Source organism: Microtus oregoni, unplaced genomic scaffold (assembly GCF_018167655.1).
Source record: "Microtus oregoni isolate MIOR12 unplaced genomic scaffold, Mior012 000101F_ref0000407, whole genome shotgun sequence".
In the NCBI taxonomy this organism is placed as follows: Eukaryota; Metazoa; Chordata; class Mammalia; order Rodentia; family Cricetidae; genus Microtus; species Microtus oregoni.
Window position 1 is genome coordinate 2,501,392 of NW_024544715.1, and position 19,711 is coordinate 2,521,102.

At 41.7% G+C, this 19,711-nt stretch overlaps 1 protein-coding gene across 3 annotated transcripts in view; it reads left to right on the top strand.

Moving 5' to 3' along the window:
- Window positions 1–18,349, top strand: part of LOC121443162 (protein SSXT) — a 55,637-nt gene extending 37,288 nt beyond the window's left edge. The window contains exons 6-11 of one of the 3 annotated variants that reach the window (XM_041644839.1): window positions 4,203–4,370; window positions 4,988–5,092; window positions 7,876–7,968; window positions 8,673–8,795; window positions 11,780–11,913; window positions 16,708–18,349. In XM_041644839.1, the coding sequence (XP_041500773.1) occupies window positions 4,203–4,370; window positions 4,988–5,092; window positions 7,876–7,968; window positions 8,673–8,795; window positions 11,780–11,913; window positions 16,708–16,734 (650 nt within the window). In that variant the 3' untranslated portion in view covers window positions 16,735–18,349. The remainder of the gene's footprint in view (window positions 1–4,202; window positions 4,371–4,987; window positions 5,093–7,875; window positions 7,969–8,672; window positions 8,796–11,779; window positions 11,914–16,707) is intronic. The other 2 variants (XM_041644840.1, XM_041644841.1) reach the window with 2 other exon arrangements.
- Window positions 18,350–19,711: the final 1,362 nt, after the last annotated feature.

Below are 19,711 nucleotides of genomic sequence, written 5' to 3' on the forward strand. Positions count from 1 at the left end.
CACTTAGGTAGACAGGGTTCTTTCGCAGCACAGTGTGTTGCCACACACATGGAGAATTTTGGAAGTCAATTCAGGCAACAAGAGATGTTTACCACTGACTGTCTTTGTGAGTCATTGTGTAGTCTAGTTCTGAGGGGTGGCTAACTAAAATAAACTCAAGCTTTGTCTGTTGTTAGGTTTATTGATCCACGCTACACTCCTTTTTATTTTTCAGTCCCTAGTAATCCTTCACAGTCTAGTTCTTGGAGTACTTTTTGTAGGTGCCTGTGATGCCAGTGCGAACCCAGAGTTCCTTTCCTCGCTGCTCTTGACAGTTTTGAGGGTGTAGCTAGTTCCTTGTTAAGGGGACTGTGCAACACGTCAAGGAGTTGTTTGTCTGTGTATCTGCCCTCTACACGTAGGCGACTGTAGTGCCTCTTACTCCCTCTTGGACCCCCAAGAGTGTCTCTGCCTTGCTGAATGTCCCCTAGAAGACAGGGTCATTAGGACTGAGAGTCCCAGCTGTCGAGAATGGTTAATGTAAGTAACTGCCTGGAAATACAGTGTCTGAAGGTGGAAGTGGTGGACAGATGTGCGCATGTGTGACGAATGTCTTGAAAATAACACCGTTTCAGTTTCTTCACGAGTTAATGAACTCTAACATCTGTAAGTTCTTTTTGTCTGAGTGTGATGGTGACAGTACCAGTCACCTGTCAGTCACCCAGGCGCCTGGCCTTGGCCTGCTACAGAATAAGAAGCATTCAAATGTTTTTCTTGACAAAATTCTCACTGGAGTTAAGGATTCCAGTAATATAAGATGTAGCATTTGGGGCTATTTTTCATGTGTTTAATATAGAATTGCAATTATAAATGGTGTGATAAGTTGTAAAATTCAAAATGGATGGTGAGTATTTGTTTTATGTCCTTTGCAGACAACTTGAAAATATATTCTAGGTTAATAAAGTATTATATATCTTTATGTATTATCATACTTTGTAGTATACCCAATATCAAAATAATTTATGTAAAAACAAGGAATATCTGTGAAGGGAAAAAGGACATGTTGCTGTTATTTGCCGAAAATGATTATCTGTAATGGATTCATTTTGCAAGCCTGCCTTTCTCTGTAGTGTGCATTCTTCGAATTGGTAGCCTTTGTTTCCATTGGTGTGTTAGGAAAACAACATGCATTCTAAACAATGACAAGGGGGGTTCTCGGGTCTCTGTGGTTAAGCCTTCCAGAGGGTGGTGCAGAGCCTGATCTGAATGGTGTCAAGGTCCCAAGAGGGAAGTGACAGAATAAAGGAAAGTGGTTGTTGATCTCTTTGGGATTGGAGCTGCTGGCAGTCCTAAGAGACAGGGCTCATGGTGTGGTCTTGCCTGGCTGTGACTCTGCTGGAACTGCTTTTCTCCGGGAGGAACTTTCGAGTGTCGTTGTGCTGGATGTTTGTGGATTCCACCCCTCTAATTTTGGCTCCAGTATACAGATATGGTTTAGCTATAACTATTACTTCTAAGCTAAGAGTTCTTTGAAAAATTTTTTTAGACCAAAACTAAGGTAAAGAAGCCTTCATTTCTTGAAAGTGAAATTATGCAAAGGCACAGTGAGGTTGTCAATAAAATTATGAGTAATAGCATCATAAATACCTTATCATATAGGAAATGTACTTGAGAGTTTTAAGTTTATGAGTCTAGAGGGATGAACACTTGCTGCTGTTTTAGAAGACCTGGGTTCGGTTCCCAGCACCCACAGAGCAGTTGTAAGTCTAGTTCCAGGGACTTCAGTGCCTCTTCAGACTCTAGGCATGTGCATGCTGCACATTTAAATTCTCAAATTTTTAATTTTTGGCAATAAATTCAGTGAAATGAATGGCTGTTTTAGACCTTTCCTGTGGCCAAGTTTGCTTTGGGTCTGTGAACTCTGTTAAACCTTATTTTTGAGAAGCGCAAGTGAAAAAAAAATGTAGAAAAAAGCAGGCATGCACTTTGACCTTGGACTTGAGGTCTGTCTGTCCCTTTGCTGAGTACTGTTAGCTGTCTGGTCTTGGTGTCTGGATTCCTTGGTTGCCAGAGGGTCATGGGAAGTGCGAGTGAAGGCTTGAGGGTTTCTGTGCCGGATCTCGGGCTTGCTTCCTCACCTCTTACTGAGCCACCTTCTCCTTGCTCTGAGGAGCTCATCTCCACATTGATGACTTCAGAGTAAGCTCGGAAAGTGTATAGTTATGAAATTAAAAACTAGAGAGAAAAGAATCTGAAGCAAAGCCGAACAGACAAAAGTGGATAGGAAAAAAAATAGCTCTGAAAACGCATTTCTTGAGACCAAACAGTTGGTCACATTGTCAGGGAGGTAAAGTTTCAGGCTCACGTTGTTCCTGGAAACTTACAGGAGTGGGCTCGCTTGGCTGTTATAATGTTTGTTTAAATTATTAACGAGCCTCTGACTCATCTGTGTCGCTTTTGCCTGGAGAACTTCCCTATGCTCTCTGGTCTTGTCACCCCTGAGTGAGGGTAAGTGGCATCCACAGACAACACTCCCGAGACTGCCGTGGTGAGAGAGTAGAGTGAGGAGCTCTGAGGCCCTCTAAGGGGACAGTTTGCACTGCTAGGTGACAGTGTGGGACGGCACATCCTCACTGTGTGCTGCAGCAGTGGCCCTTCTGTGTCCTGGCCTCTCTCTCTGGAGACTGTATAGGTCTGTTTTCTGAGCCATGCTCTATTACATTCCTTTTCCTGGTAGTTTTTAGGGTGGGGAGGCAAGGGGCAGGGTGAGAGGGTTTAAGAGATGGCTCAGTGATTAAGAGCACTGACTGCTCTTCCAAAGGTCCTGAGTTCAATTCCCAGCAACCACATGGTGGCTTACACAGCCCTCTGTAATGAGATCTGGTGCTCTTTTGAGGAAGAGGCCTGGTCAGTCGTCCTCATCAACTTAGACCATGAAACCCAATATGGACAAGTTCAACAGAACCACCATATACGGACCGCCCATGCCTGCTTCAGCATTGCCAGGGCATAAGTTTCATTCAATTTCACTTTAGTCCTGGAGGCTGAAGAGAAGGCTTAGCTGCCCTCAGAAAGAAAGGACTCTGGTTCAGTTCCCAGAATCCACATGGCAGCCAACAAGTGTTTGTAACTCCAGTTCTAGGGGATCTGTGTCCTCTTCCACCTCTGAGTATGCAGGCACTTGGTACATAGAGGCACACACCCATATACACAGATACATTTTAACTTAAAAAAGAAACATTTTAGTCCTTTGATTTCAAGTTTATAAAACTTTGGAGATTTTGGAAAGGGAAAGATTCTTTTTTGAAATTTTGTCCTCAAAGGGTTCAAATTATCTGTTTGTGAAGTGCTTTTACAGGTTTCTACCTACCAGAGTTGAATAAATGTCTATTAAGAAGAATAAAAGGGTAGGATCAGAGGGATGGTGGGTAGTTAAGAGTGCTTGCTGCTCTTACAGAGGACCTGATTTCCCTTCCCAACATTCATGCTCCCTGCTCTGTGGGATCACATGCCCTTCTCCAGCCTCCTTGGGCTCCTGCATGTATATATGATGTGCAGAAATCCTGCAAGCTCGCATACGTGCAAGTAAATAAATCTTTATCTCCCCTCTGCAAAAAAAAAGAAATGGAAATCCAGAAGTTTGTTTCTTTTGTTGGTTTAACATTTGTGGAGCTTTACTTTTCTTAGGTTTTCTAATACTATAGTAAGATACTTTGTCTGGAAAGATGGTATAGGTTTTTTGTTTTTTTTTGTTTTGTTTTTTTGTTTTTTGTTTTTTTTTTGGTTTTTTGAGACAGGGTTTCTCTGTGGTTTTGGAGCCTGTCCTGGTACTCGCTCTGTAGACCAGGCTGGTCTCGAACTCACAGAGATCCGCCTGCCTCTGCCTCCCAAGTGCTGGGATTAAAGGCGTGCGCCACCACCGCCCAGCTTGAAAGATGGTATAGGTAACACGGTGTAGAAAATGCCCATGTTCAGGAAGAGGTTGTTTACTGTCTACATTTTGACTTTTGGAAAATGATGTCAGTGGCCCTGAGATTTGCTTGTTTTCCTTGCACATGAATCTGGGTGTGTGAGCTTTGTGCAAAGACTCACTCATCCTTGAACCGTTTCCTTTGTTAGATTGCACATTTTGTGACTTATGTTGTAAGACATTGTTGCATCTTTCTTAAGTTGTTGAAGTGTTATACCAGAATATTGTGTGTTAATGTTTTATATATCCTCAGGTCCCATGATGCATCAGCAGCCTCCTTCGCAGCAGTACAACATGCCACCTGGAGGTGGGCAGCACTACCAAGGACAGCAGCCCCCCATGGGCATGATGGGTCAAGTTAACCAAGGCAACCACATGATGGGCCAGAGACAGATGCCTCCATATAGACCACCGCAGCAGGGTGAGAGGCCATTTGGACCGTTCCTTACTTAATGTAAATAACAGCAATTGAAAGGCTTTATGTTTTAATGAACTTTTTATCTAGGTAAATCGAGGGCTTTTTTGGATTCCCCTTACACCCCTAAGGTAGCAGGGTTTAGGATGCAGGAGTCTTGAGGCATAGAGGAGCTTCCCAGCACACAGCTTCCTTTTATCTGGTATTTTTTAGGAAACTATTACATCATAAAGCTTTCTATCAAAATTTATAACAGAAAATGCCTTTTTAAAGAAGCTACTAAATATATGACCAAGAACAAAGCCAATTTTACAAAGTGCTCTAACTAAAGCCAAAAGAAACGAGCTTCCTACCAGCTTCAGCCCCTCTGAGAGGCTGTTTGTCTGAGTTGGTATTGTTGGATATTATTTGTATGGTCTTAGATTGACTTTGTAAATGTGACTTGTGGACCTGCTGTGTGTATATGTAAGTGTGTGTGGAAGTCATTAAGAGTGTCAGAAGGGCCAGAGCACTGGAGGGGTCTGCAGCTGAGGAGTAGTCTCTCGTAGCATGAGATTAGGAAGAGCACCTGTGATGCCATAGAGAACAAATGATTTACGTCTTGACTGGTTGTGGTTTTTCAGGCCCACCACAGCAGTTCTCAGGCCAGGAAGACTATTATGGGGACCAATACAGTCATGGTGGACAAGGTCCTCCAGAAGGCATGAACCAGCAGTATTACCCTGATGGTAACCTCTCCTAATGCTAACCTTCCCGTTTTCTATCCCTGCCCAGTCTTGATGTAGACAGCATTTCATAGTTTAATGAAGGGTGAAGAAACTACGTCTCGTTTCTTCATTTAGAGACATTTGGGTTTTCTACAGTACCAACAGTAAACGCATTTGTTTGTAACTAATTCAGAGCATATTTGTAGTTATTGTTAGTGCCATCAGGAGGTGCATTCTGTCACTAGAATGTTTTCTCACATAAAATGAACATCTTTTTATATTTGGGATGGTTCATTTGAACCTGACGCAAACGTTACTGATCCCTCCTTTCCTTCCTTCCTTCCTCCCTCCCTCCCTCCCTCCCTCCCTCCCCTCCCCTCCCCTCCCCTCCCCTTCCCCCTCCTCCTCCCCACCTCCTCCTCCTCCCCCCTCCTCCTCTCCCTCCTCCTCCTCCCCCCCTCCTCCTTCTTCTCCTTCTTCTTCTGTAATATCTTTGTAGAGATTTAATTCACATGCTATAAGGTTTCACCAATTAGTTTAAAGACTATGGCTCTGTAGAACTATAGAATATATAATTCCTGAATATTTTTCATTTTATTTAATGTTACATTCTTGTGAAAGAACTGTAGCTTATGTGTTTGCCTTTGAGAAAAGGTGTGTCTACAAGAGACAGGCACACGGACTAGTACTGAGCAAACAGAACATTGCGATTTTTAGTTTGGGGCTTCCCCCAGCCCTCTTTAAAGGGAAGGTAACTATGCGATGCTGACTGTACTGAGGAAGAACTACATGCTAAGAAAGTACACAAGTAGATTTCTATCGTGCATTTCTAAATCTTTACAGAACTGCTAAAGTGACAGTGACTGTATCACAGTGATTTGTCTAATGAACTGCTTTGCCAAAATATTGATCTGTCGAGTAAATTCCATTGTTATTTTAAATTTACATTATGTGGCAAAGAAATGTTAGGGTAAAATGTTAGGACCCCTTGGCTAGAACCTAGTGCAAGCTAGCAAGAAGATGGAGTTTGGCTTGTTACAAAGGCACTTCCTCTGCCGCTTTCCATCAGCGTTTAAAGGATGCAGGGACATCTGCTTTAGACACCGACTGTCACCACAGAGTTCCTGATAAAGCAGAGAGAACTTTATACACAATAAACATTTATTAGTAATGATGGTATATCTAGGTAATTCTGGTTAAAACAGTATCTTTATCTCAAATTTTCTTGCCATGAAATAGTAAGAATGTTGTTCTTTCTTTCTTCCCTTATTTCTATGTAGATATATTAAGTTTTTTAATTTAGAAACTTTAATAAGCTAATAGTATGTTTACAGAAAAATTTAAAAGGTGATAATTACCTGGTAAACATAATTAGTCTGAGAATAAATTAATTTTTAGATCAACCTTAATGTACATCTTAAGCAGTTATGTTGAACTTGGTAGTTTTTGGTCTTGATTATTTCTTCAATGTAAAATTTATCTTATTTTAAACCTTTCTATTCAAAGTAGACACACTACTTTTGTAAATATTAAAGTTTAAAAGTTATAATTACTTATGCTGCTATGTTTTAAATTTAAATGGTTATGTTTTTACAGGTGTGTATAAGTACGTCTTGACATATATAGAGTATTCCGTTTATGTCAACAGTTGTATTTTCTTAGGCAAAATTGAGTATCTGTTTTCATGTTCAGAAATAATCATGTCCGTAAATACCTGGATGAATATCTGGCTGAGTTTTTCAGCAGAGGGCTAGCAGTGAACATTGCTCTCAGATTGTAACTGCAAACCCTCAATAAAAGCAGGAGAGCAGCAGTAGACAGTGCTTAGGGGCGGCATGGGCATGATGGACCCCAGCAGAACTCTGGTCTCCAGTACTAACACAAGGAGTGTAACATTTATCTGTGACGGTAGCCCTTCCTCCTGATTATGCATTCGCAGAACGTTAGTACTATGTGTTAGCAACTGAAAACATTAGTTCCTATATTTTTTTAAAAAGTGAAACTTAAAAGAATAAGAAAATAGTCTACCAGTTAAAGTTGCTGTGTCATAAATTTAAGGTGTTCTCTAATTTAGTAAACAAATCTTATGAACTTTTATATTCAAGATACTCTAGAAATATTTCTTAAGATGCCTAAAATGACAGCATTAAGAAATACATTTTTACTTGGGCTGCACAGGCAAGTGGATCCCTGTGAGTTTGAGGCCAGTCTGGTCTACAGAGAGTTCAAAGAAGCCAGGGTGAGAGACGCTATCTTAAAGTTTTTTCTTGTATCTGAAAATACTGTGAAAAACACTTGTACTTGATGCAATAAAATCTAGAGTGTTAAGAACTCACTTCAGCTTCTTTCAGGGGGAAAACTTAAGGACCTCTTATATAATTTGTGTTGTTTTTAACATAAGCTGTGGAAGTGGTGACCAGCAGAACAGGGGTTTGAAAAATATGATAATTACATCTTTTGTTCATTCTGATTTAACTTGATGTACTCACATGTGAGAGGCCTAAATGTTCTAATTTTCTTTTTAAACATAGAGTGTAAGGTTTTCCCCCTCAGTGAGGATTATCAGAGTTAAGAGAGTGAGTGTGACATTTCTAAAACTGCTGCTCTTTGCTTTGAGAAAGTGCACTTTAGCTCACTGTGAAAGCATTCACGTTGGTAAATACTTCTAATGCAATTAAAATTATTTTTTATGTATTTCCATTTCTTTTTCTTTCTTTTCTTCAGTTTTATCTTAAAGTTTAATTGTAGGGTTTTCACTCAGTGGCCATTAACGTTTCTTCCTGTCTCTTGTCGAATTGATGTAGGTCATAGTGATTACGGTTATCAGCAACCGTCGTATCCTGAACAAGGCTACGATAGGCCTTACGAGGATTCCTCACCACATTACTACGAAGGAGGTATCTATATACCTTCACACACGGACACACGCACACCCCTTTCCAGGAATGCAGTTCTTGTGCAGGACAGTGTTTCCCACGCAGAGCTCTTGAAGAGCACTAAGTTGCTGGCTGTCTGGAAAGTTACAGGGTCCCAGAACAACCTTACAGATACTTAGAACGTAACCGTGACGTGCCATTTCTAACAGCAGTAAAAAGACTAAAACACTGAGAAATGCTTTTTTGCTCCGTGGAAATTTCCTCTTTGAACATAAATCCATCAATCCCCACTCCCCTTACCCCTCGTGTGTGTTTGTACATATGTATTATTTACATCTCAGCATAGTGCCTTTAGGGAACAGCTTGCTGATGTCATGTAGCTAGTGTGTGCTCTTGTAGCTGTCTTTAATTTTGTCTTTTTTATTTTATTTAGCATAGTCATGATCTTAGGACTGTGGTGCTCCAGTAACTGTAATGCTCGTATGGCAGAGGCGCTGAAAGAGCTGCAGTTCAACCTTGCACATTGGCTTTAACTGCAGTTTGTTTGGCCGAAATCCTTCTGTTTGGTTTGAGTTTTTTCTTTGTTTTGTTAACTTTTTAAAAATCAATATGGCATTTCATTTTGTTCTTGTATTGTTGGCTGTGCATCTTAGAGGGAAAAGCAAAAACTTTAACTAGGCAGACTTCTCAGTCCTTTGTTCTCCTCCTCTCCGTTTCTTCTGTAGGAAACTCACAGTACGGCCAACAGCAAGATGCTTATCAAGGAGCACCTCCACAGCAAGGGTACCCACCGCAGCAGCAGCAGTACCCAGGGCAGCAGGGCTACCCAGGGCAGCAGCAGGGCTATGGTGAGAACTACTTTATTTTTCTTCCCTATGAAAAGATGTCATGGTTGTTCTTGTAATATACAAGTGGTATTTAACCTCCATTTTATTTTAATTTTTAAGCATTTATTTATTGTGCATGTGTGAATACATGTGAAACAGTGCACTTGTAGAAGTCACAGGACAACTTGTAGGAGTCGCTTCTTTCTACCATATGTGTCCTGGAAATTGAACTCAGGTTATCAGGTCTGGTGACAAGTGTCCCTCCCTATCTACTGCGTCATCTCTCTCCAGCCCATTTAATTCTATACGCATTATTTTAGCCCCATTGTTTTAGACTGTTCCTTTTAAAGGCATGGGGAAAATGATTGAGTTGGTAAAAGTGTTTACCGCATAAGGATGAGGACCTGAGTCAGAACCTCAGCACCCACCAAAGGGTACTCATCCTTAGTCACGTTACTGAAGAGGCAGGGGCAGGAGGGTCCCTTGGGCAGCACTGAATTTTACCCAGTGAATCAGCCAGTGAGAGTCTGTCTCAAAAAAGGAAACAGATTTAACATGAGCATGTACATACATGTGAGCACATACCATAGACACAGTCACACAGATGTTCCTCTTAGGTAAACTAATAATCCATTCAGAAATGGCTACAGACTCAAGACATTGTTTAACAGTAAGGTAACAGTTACTTTAAAAGCAAGAATGAATTTGTGGGTCTGTTTGACATGTATGAACAGGAGGCAGCTTTGTATGAGTTTAGATTAATGATAATTAGGTACACAAGTAGCTGTTACTATAAAAATTTCTTTTTTAGTGCAAAGGGAAAGATTACTCAGAATCCATAAAGGCAATGTGTCGTTTTAGTTCAAAGCACTTCACACATCTGAGGGAGTATTTCCTAAATGTGTGCATCATACAGAGGATAGGGAAAGTACAGCTGTGTTTCCTGTGAAGAGCTCTGCCGGCTTTCTTTGCTTGGAATGCACAAGGCTCTAGATTTAATTCCTAATACTTTTAGTACCGAAAAGTCTATTAGAACATCCGCCTTGAAATAATTCTATTTGATGATCTGTCTGTGTCTTTGACCATTTTGCATGTAGAGCATGAGATGAGTGTTTGGTGCACGGCAGCTGCTTGCCAGCACTAACGTGCTCTGCTTGTCCCAGGAGTAATGAATTACTTTGGACTATTGGTGTTTTCTATTGTCTGGAACCATCTTTGCTTATGGTGAGAAGGAAGAACCCTTCCCCGAGGCCAAGATTCTTTTGTCCTCCCAGGGTGTGCGTTAACACTCTGTGGCATCATGTCTTTCCCAAGGAAGAGAAGTCTAAATAGATATGTTGAGAAGTTGTTGTTCATGGTTTTCTTCTGTTCTCAAAGACATTTCTTGCCTCTCCTAAATGGCATTTCCTTTTCATGACTTTTGTATGTCAAATCAATTTTATTGAAATTGCATGAAAACAACTTTGATGTCATTAAATGAGCTAAACATACAGGTTTGTGAAAAATAGTTTTTACTGGAAGAAGACAGAAGAATTATCATTAAATACTATTTGTTGTATACCAAGAACCCTAAAGGATCTTCCCATCATGCTCCTTTATAGGCCTCTCTTGTCGAACTCTCTTCTAATTTAGAGTTAATAATTGAATGTGTGAGCCAGGCAGTGGTGGTCACGCCTTTAATCCCAGCACTGGGGAGACAGAAGCAGGCGGATCTCTGTGAGTTCAAGGCCAGCCTGGTCTACAACAGCTAGTTCCAGGGCAGGCTCAAAAGTTACAGAGACATTTTGTCTCAAAAAAAAAAAAAATTGAATATGCAATAATTGAGTAACCTGGTAGAATTTATTTGAGGTTGAAAATTGATTATCCTCTTGTGAGATTGTCTCCAGTCATTGTGTTTATGGTAGGTGTAAAGTGGCTGTGGGAGAAGACATTGAAGTGCCTAAGCTGTCAGCTTCTGCTTGAGAAAACATCCTCCCAGTTGTTGTAAAGTAGTAGGAGCGCCTGCCTAGCCAGCGGAGTCAGCCCCTTGTTGTTTCTGGGTCTTATTATTGGTTAATGGGTAAAGTTAAGGTGTTAACAGTGATTGCTTCTCAGAGTGTAATTAAGATTTATTTAGTTGTATTGCATGGGGATGAGTGTTTTGCCTGCATGTATGAATGTGCATTGTGTGTGTGTGGTGTTTCAGGAGGTTAGAAGGGGCCATGGGATCCCTTGGAACTGGAGTTAGAGGCAGTTGTGAACTTCCATGTGGATGCTGGGAAAAAAACCCGTGTCTTCTGCAAGAGCAGCAGTGTCCTATGGAGATAAGCTTACTAATGGTGGTAGAATCCTGTCATTTTGATGACTTCAAATGTAAATTTAGTCACACAGTTAGAAATGTCATTAATTCCCCAACTTTATTCATAAATTATGTCGTTATTTGGACCTGCTTCTTGGTTATACTGGCTGACGGATAGAAGCAGAGGTGAGCTTTGCTGTTATCACGAGTCGCCCTGGCCTTATTGCATCTTGAGTCTGTCCTACCAGCTCCCAGTGCATATTTAGTGCCTCCCGTCATTGACAGGGATTCCAGTGTTTGACCTCCCGTCATTGACGGGGATTCCAGTGTTTGACCTCCCGCCATTGACGGGGATTCCAGTGTTTGACCTCCCGCCATTGACGGGGATTCCAGTGTTTGACCTCCCGCCATTGACTGGGATTCCAGTGTTTGACCTCCCGTCATTGACGGGGATTCCCGTCTTGACGTTTCTTTCCAGTATTTCACTTCTACTACAACCATTAACCTTGGTCAAGGTGCCAAACTGTCCTTTTTAGTTTAGACACAAGAATGTAGTAACATCTTATTTGAAATCTTCCCTGAAATTGTGGAGGATTACATACATGTGGCCAAGACACCCACAGACCCAATATAAGTCAAAATAAAGAAATAAATGAAATGGAACTTAACTTCTGCCGTCCCCTCTAACCCTGCTCTGCTCAGGTTTGTCGGTGTTACTGTCTTGCAGGTCCTTCCCAGGGTGCTCCAGGTCCTCAGTATCCTAATTATCCTCAGGGTCAAGGTCAGCAGTATGGGGGCTACAGAGCAGCACAGCCGGGACCACCCCAGCCACCCCAGCAGAGGCCTTATGGGTACGACCAGGTAAGTTAGGTGTCCCCCTGCCCCCGTGGAGCCACCATATTGCTCTTCATCACCATGGACTTTTGTTGTTTGTTTTACTGATTTTTGAGTCAAGATTTCACTATGTTGCCCAAACTGCTTTTGAACTCATGATCCACCAGTCCCAGCCTGCAGGAAGTGGACTTTCAGGCAAGAGTTGTCAAGCCCCCTTTTCTTGTTTGCTAGTCACTGTCCCACTCCAAATAGTATAACTACTTTAAAATATTTTGGAATGCCAGCACTGTTCAATAGCAGCTCCTCTTACTTGTGAAACAACTTGAAATAAGATACCAGCTCATTGTCCTTGGACGCACTGTCCATGAGTGTTTCCCTGCTGTCTCCCATATTGTTGAGAGTGCATTTGGCCCAGGCCTTTCTCAGCTCTGTGCAGCTCACCTGGCACACCTTTGCTGTCAGAGCTCTTGCATTTGAACGTCTCTGCGTAGTCCTTCCGCGTGTATCTATCATCACGTCTTTTTCTCTACCCTTAGATTTCAAATGTTGAAATGTATCTTATTTATCTAAGTTTCCTCTTTTCAGTCAGACTTCTAAAACCTGTAATGTGTGCCATAGGCACTTAGGAATGCCCTTGTTCTCACTCTCTTTTGTTGCGGGAATGATTTATTGGCTATTGACTGCTTCAGATTTGTGCATGGGTTTTCAGTGAGGATGTTTTGATAGATTCACAACTTGTAAGGTACTAAATAGGGAGTGTAGAACATGGAATTGTATATAGTTATAAAGGAGGGCTCTGAGGCCACTGTAGATGTTCTCATCCGAGGGACAGCCCAGATGCTGCATTAACTAGCGTTAGAACCACAAGCGGTGGGTGCTCCCTGCCCTCCGTCAGCTTGCAGCCCCTCTTGTCTTTCAAGTAAAGACAAGAGTACAAGAGACTGACACACAGGGGAAGGGTGCATAAGCCGTGCCTGCTTCTAAGTAGAGGAGGGTTAGAGGGGACGGCAGAAGTTAAGTTTTATTTCATTTATTTATTTATTTTGGCTTATATTGTGTCTGTGGGTCTTTTGCCCACATGTATGTCTGTGCACTGTTTGTACGCAGTGCCTGTAAAGGTCAGAAGAGGGCACTTGATTCTCTAGAATTGCCCTTGTTAGGTCTTTAGGTCAGTCTCCTACTTCTGCTATTGCAGCTCTTCCTTCTTAGTCCATCTGATTTGCTAGATGAGAGAGTTTAGGTATTTCATAAATCATTGAGCAGTCCTCCACAGAACTCCTGTTGATCTGTGACTTGCTAGATTAGAGTGCTTAGGGATCTAAGGGATCACTGAGCAATCCTATACCTATTGATCTGCTGGGTTTTTTAAATTTGCATGTGGTATGACATTTGTGTGTCCATTTACTGGGGCAAGGTCTTTCACTTGAGCCCAGCGCACCCCAGTTCCTCTGTCTAGGTAGCCAGCTTGCTGTCGGACCCTTTGTTCCTTGGGTTCTGGGGCTCCAGGTGTGCGGCCATGCCTGTCCAGCGTCTGCTCTGTTTATTTTTGAGAATGGGTGAAAGAATGAAAACCAAAGCAAGTTCTTCAGCCCAGTAGTGATATAATCGTCATGGCAGTTTGTATGGTTCAGACAGATAAATTTACAGTGGGGCATTGAGAGTGAACACTCCACAGAGCATTCACGTTTTCGTCTCTGTAACCAGGGCTTGGGTTGACAGCCTTGGCTCATCCTCAGCATATGCACCGCTCTCTGGTAAACTGAAAGCTGAGCTGAGCAACAAATCTCATAGCCTTTTTGTAAGAATGTATCTAGTAGCTATAACTATTTTTTAAAACCTTCTTCTTTTCAAGTCAGCACTCCACTGCCACTGGGTCTTCCTTCCTGGCTTAGACTCCATCCTGCTGTTCCCCACATAGAACCTGGAGTGCTCTTTTAATAACAGCAGCCAAGTTCTGATACCTTCCCTCAGGGGTGGCTTCAGTCTCATGGAGGCCCCAGGAAAGATGACTTCTTTTCTGTCTCCTGCCATATAGTTCAGCACTGTGTATTACATCATGAGTTGTTCCCTCCCTGCATTGGCTTCTTGCTTCTCTAACATGCATCAGGCCACCTCAGAGCCCTTTTGTTTGCAGCTCCCTCTGCCTGAAGCTGTCCCCTCTGTCTGCAGTCTTTCCCAACTTGCTTTGACATATGGCTGCAGTAGTGAATGTTGGTCACTGAATTACTTGGTCTCCCTTTCTCTGTTTTGAAATAATAAGGGTATTGGCTGATGCCTGTCATCTGAGCACTGGGGAGATTGAGACACAATGATCATCCTTGGGGACATAGTGAGATGGAGGCCTGTTCTCTACATTAGACTGTCTCAGAAAACACAAACAAAGTAGCTTTCTTGAGGTTTAATTTATGTAATTTACATTTAACAAACCACACATTTACGTTGTATAGTTTAATATATTTTAACTATACATGCGTATGAAGTCATTAAAACCAAAATAATGAAGTATTCAACATGCCCCAAAGTTCCCTGTGCCACCTTTGAAACGCCCGCTGCATTCATCCCTCCCTGGACGTCACTGATAGGCTTCTTCTCACTATAGAAAAGAATAGTTTAGACGTTACCTCACTTCTTTACTTTTTATGTATTTTAAGTTTATTTATTGTGCGTGTGTGTGTGTGTGTGCTCACACATGCTCCTGCAACAGTGTGTGGAGGTCAGAGGACAGCCAGTGGTAGTCGGTTCTTCCTTCTGGGGGTCCTGGAGACTGAACGCCGTCATCACACTTGGCAGCAGGTACCACCTGCTAAGCCACTTTGCAGGCTGAGTTGATTTATTTGCCATAATTGCTTTGATATTTGCTCATATTGTGATTATAAGCAATTCTTTATAGCTAGCTAGTATTCTGTGATAAGGCTTTCTATCCAACTAAAGCTAAAGTACCTGAACAGCCAGGTATTTTTCATCTAAATCCTAAGTGTGGAAGGCACATGGTGGATGTGTGCTGGACGATGGCCCTCCTTCTGGACTTGCAGCCTGGAAGTCTAGATAGTTACCAGGTGTCATTGCCTCCTAGGTGACGGCAGCTCAGTGTGATAAAACAGACCACAGGGTGCCTTCCCAGAATTTACAGTGAGCAGGAGAGAACATTGGAAACACTGTTGAAAAAGCCTAGCACTTTTCCAATTGAGATAGGTTTGCCTCCTGGCCTGTACCCACCAGTTACACAGAACACAAGAAGCAATTGTATTCAGGACCACTTCACCGACAACAGAGGACAGCGGTCTCAGAATGAAGAACAAATTAGATGAGCCCTCTGGAAACTGTTAGTGAATGTAGCAGAAATAAATGAGAGAGGTCTCTTCCTAGATAGAAAAGGAACTCCCTAAAAATTAGTGTAAATGAAAACCTTGTTATATGTTTACTGATGTGTACATGCTCACATGTGCATACTGGCAGTGTGGCACACCTGTGGTAATCAGGTCATTGTGGGTTATTCTCTCCTTCCAACTCCGGATCCTGAACTCAAGTCTTCAGGCTCCTTTCCAGCGACTTGTGCACAGTGTGCTTCCATCATTAGAATCTCCCTGCACACACGCACAGGGGACTTGTGCACAGTGTACTTCCATCATTAGAATCTCCCTGCACACACGCACAGGGGACTTGTGCACAGTGTGCTTCCATCATTAGAATCTCCCTGCACACACGCACAGGGGACTTGTGCACAGTGTACTTCCATCATTAGAATCTATCTCCCTGCACACACGCACAGGGGACTTGTGCACAGTGTGCTTCCATCATTAGAATCTCCCTGCACACACGCACAGGGGACTTTTCCCACCAGTGTTGATATTGGGTGTGTTACAGTTAATTAATAAGTTAACTTACTTACTTTGAAAAAAGGTGTCACTATATTCGTGGTCTCAAGAACTTCTAGGCTGAGCTGGACAGTGGTGGCGCACGCCTTTAATCCCAGCACTCGGGAGGCAGAGGCAGGCAGATCTCTGTGAGTTCGAGGCCAGCCTGGTTTACAAGAGCTAGTTCCAAGACAGGAACCAAAAGCTACGGAGAAACCCTGTCTCGAAAATCAAAAAAAAAAAAAAAAAAAAAAAAAGAACTTCTAGACTCCTCTTTGGCCTCCTTAGTGGCTTGGACTGCAGGCATAAACCATGGCACTCTGCTCATTGTGAAAGGCCTTTCTTGTGTCCTTGTTAGGGTCATAGCAGAGAGGTAGGATTAGTATAGTCCTGACGGAACTAGAGACCTGGTTGTGAGCTGGAGATGTCGCTCATACTTTCTCAGTTCGTGGGTAAAAGAAACTGAGTCTTGGAGTCTTTTTAGACAAGGATAAAGGTAGCAGCAGTTAGAACTTGAATTCAGTGTTGGGCTCAGGTTCTGTAACATAGGGCACTTGACTGCAGCACGCCGACAATTACCCTTTAAATTTTTTTTAATTTTTAGTTATGTATATTCATGCATGTCTGTGTGTGGGGGGAGGGTCTATGTATTTCTCACAGAAACTAGAAACTTTTTGACTCCACTGGCCGTTAGATCCACCTGCTCTTCCCCCGCCCCCATCCTAGGGTTACAAGCGTGTGCTACCAGGTCTGGTTTAGAAGTACTACTCCTTTCTGTAATTTATGCTGTAAAGTCCATTTGCAGTTGAATATATCAGGAGAATTAGAGCGATAATACCTAATACATAAATGTTTGGATTTTTTGCTTTCCTGGTATGATGACTTTGAAATTACATTTGTAATATTTTGTCTTAAGCTAACTTAAGTCAAGGTCTTATCTAATTCTATTTTTAAATTTATCTTTTAGGGACAGTATGGAAATTACCAACAGTGAAGATGTCCTTACATTCCAGTCAGTCTCCGTTAGCAGCATACTGTCATCCTTCTACTGTGGACACCTGTGAAGGCTCCTTCCATTCCACTGCCTCGCTTTTGGGAAAATCTTTGGCTAAGTGGCTGCCTTATCCCCAAGCAGCCTTTGTGGGTTAGTTTGTAAAGGCTTTGGTAGCTACCAGATACACCTGATTTCACATTTCTACTCTAGATGGCAACATTGGACAGAAAATGCATCAACATAAAGTCATTTGCTGCGACGTCGGAACTGTTCCAAATGGACTGTCGCAGGCTGAAGGTGTCAACAGCTTTGTATGTTTACGAAGGTCAAGGGGGTTTCATACTTTTCCACAAATTATTTTGTAAGGGGGGGAAATGTACACTTTTTACAGCAGCAATATTTTGTATATTATGTTTATTTTGTGTGATGAATATGCAAGGCGGTACACTACGCACTGGGCAGAATCAGAAACCCTGTTAATGTGGAGTGTGGTAGATGCTTGGTGGCTGTGGTGTCCGTAAGACACAGGTGAGGGAGAAGACAGAAGCACACCATATTACTGTTAGGTCTTAGAGGAAGTGCGCATCTCTCTTATATACCAGATTTGCAAGGGCACTGGGATACAGTTTTTAAGTACAAAGACAGTTTTTTAAAAGCCTTCCAGTTTTGTGCATTAAAACCTTTTTGTAAAGATGACTTATAATACTGTTTGAAAATGCAAGGCAATAATTATGTTGCACCTGTGAGTGTTGGCAGGTTCGTGTCAGTGAAGTACGAAGCCTCTCAAACAGCAATAATTGAAAAGGAAGAAGCATTGGTCTTTACCTTGTTTGAGAATCAGGGAGCTTAGTGAGGACCGTCGACACTTTCTAAGCACACCAAAGAGGACTCGGTGGTGATCTCATCATATTGTTTTTTTAACATTAGTATAATTGGTTCATGGCACAGAATAAGAGTCCAGGAGACTTTACACACTTGTATTTTAACTTTCTTAATTGGGTATAAGTAAAGGGCATCTTCACGTTCCTCTCTCTTCCTCTTAGTTACTGTAACAGGAAAATGCGTTTGATGGGGCATTTCTCATCTGTATGGAAAGCCTTGAGGTTGCATTTTACGGTTCCTTGTTTTTAAGCATGACATACATAATCATTATTTGAGACTGATTGTGTTAGCTGATTCGGGACATTGCACTGACAGGAAAGCATGCACTGAGAGATTTCTAAACACATCTGTTGGAGCAGACTTTGAAAGCATCTAGCCCAAAGGTAAGTTGCTGTGTCCTCACAGTTGTCTGTATCCAGGGAATAGAACATACTCTTTTTAATTGAGTTAGATTTTGCCACTTCTGGCTGGAAACAGAGCAGAAGGGTGCTGTAAATTCGAAGATGCCAAGTACACTGTTCTCAACATACTGTAATCAAAGGAGGGGTTTCTCTGTGTCTGTGTGAGTGAGTCAGTAGAAAATAGGCATCAAGTCTGCACAGATAAGGCACGGGAAGCCTTGTTGTGATTGAAATGCTTGTAGGTTCTGTGCCAGGCTCTCCACCACTGTGTACTTTGTTCTATTTAAAACTGTATCAACTCTAACGAAAGAATAAATTATTTGTGATTTTAATTTTCTCATTTGTTTCTTTAAATTAGATCTCTTTGACTCTACCATTTTGTCTGGAGACCATACTCTGGGTTTTATGTGAGTTAGTCCAGTACAAATAGACTGTATTTGTATTCTAGGACTGGATCAAAATTCTCTTGCCATGCCCAAGTTAATTAGAATTAACTGTTCGGTAATCAGCGTGTTGTGTAGGCTGTTTTGCAGAATTCTTTCTCTGAAAATGAAGTCCATGAGGCTATAATCAAGATGACTGAATTAGATAAATGAGGTGAGGAGACAAAATTGTGCTGATCCCAACCTGGTGGAGATACGTTATCTCATTTGAAATGAGCTCAACTGACATTAAGAAATAATTTGTCTTGCCATCCCATCTTCTGTTGTCTTATTCTCCTTTAATGGAAACTAAAATTGCAATTTTAATAAGCAGAATTTCCTCCAGGACTTCCCTCCTGGAGACTGGTGCATTTGCAAGGCTTAATTGTTTTATACCAGTCCTATTTCGTACAAGTTGTTAATTGGTGGTGACAAAGATTACCTAACTCCTTTGGTACCTGGTAAGAACAATAGCTTCACCAGTAGCTTTTCTACCAAAGTTGACATTTTCATACAGAAAAAAAGTCAAAGTTTCATATTATCTAGTGAATAAATATTATAGCATCCCTTAAAATGCAAACAAGAGTAGTGTGGTTATTGATAAGGCTTTTCAGACATCAGTGTGCTGGTTCTATCGTGTGCAACTGTTGGTCTTATTCTCGAGCTCCATTTGGTGCACACTGGGCTTTAGTGACTTCAGGGCAGAATGAAGTCAGGTCACGTGCTCCTGTGTGTGGTGGCCGAGCTCATCTCGCACACTCAGGGCAGAACCTGTGTTGTCTACACACCTCACTAGCAGAGGCAAACGCTGTTCTGTTGCTCACAGCCATGTCAGTAAGGACCTGAGTGGCTTCTCGTTTTTACAAAAGTCTTAGACTTGGAGGAATTCTTTCTTTTCAATAGCAGCATTCAGTTAGACACCATCTCAGAACCTATACGTTCAGACTGCTGCCTTCCACAAAAAATAAAAAATTAACAAGCACATTACAAAACAGTGGATGTTTTATGTAACTTTATCCCCTATTTCTTTTAATCTGGTAGGTTTTTTCTGCTTTATTTTTGATGTACAGCCAACAGATACCTCAGTATATATTTTCATTTTTTTCCTGTCCAGCAAGAGAAGAATTGTACTTTCCTGTTTTGCAATGTCTTTTTTCTTTCCTTTTCTTTTAACTTAGGATGCTCCTTTCTGAGTTGCCTTTTTTTCCCTATTATAGAAACATTTTTTATAAAATACCCAGCAGAGTTCTTTATGTGTGCTTTTGGGCTGTT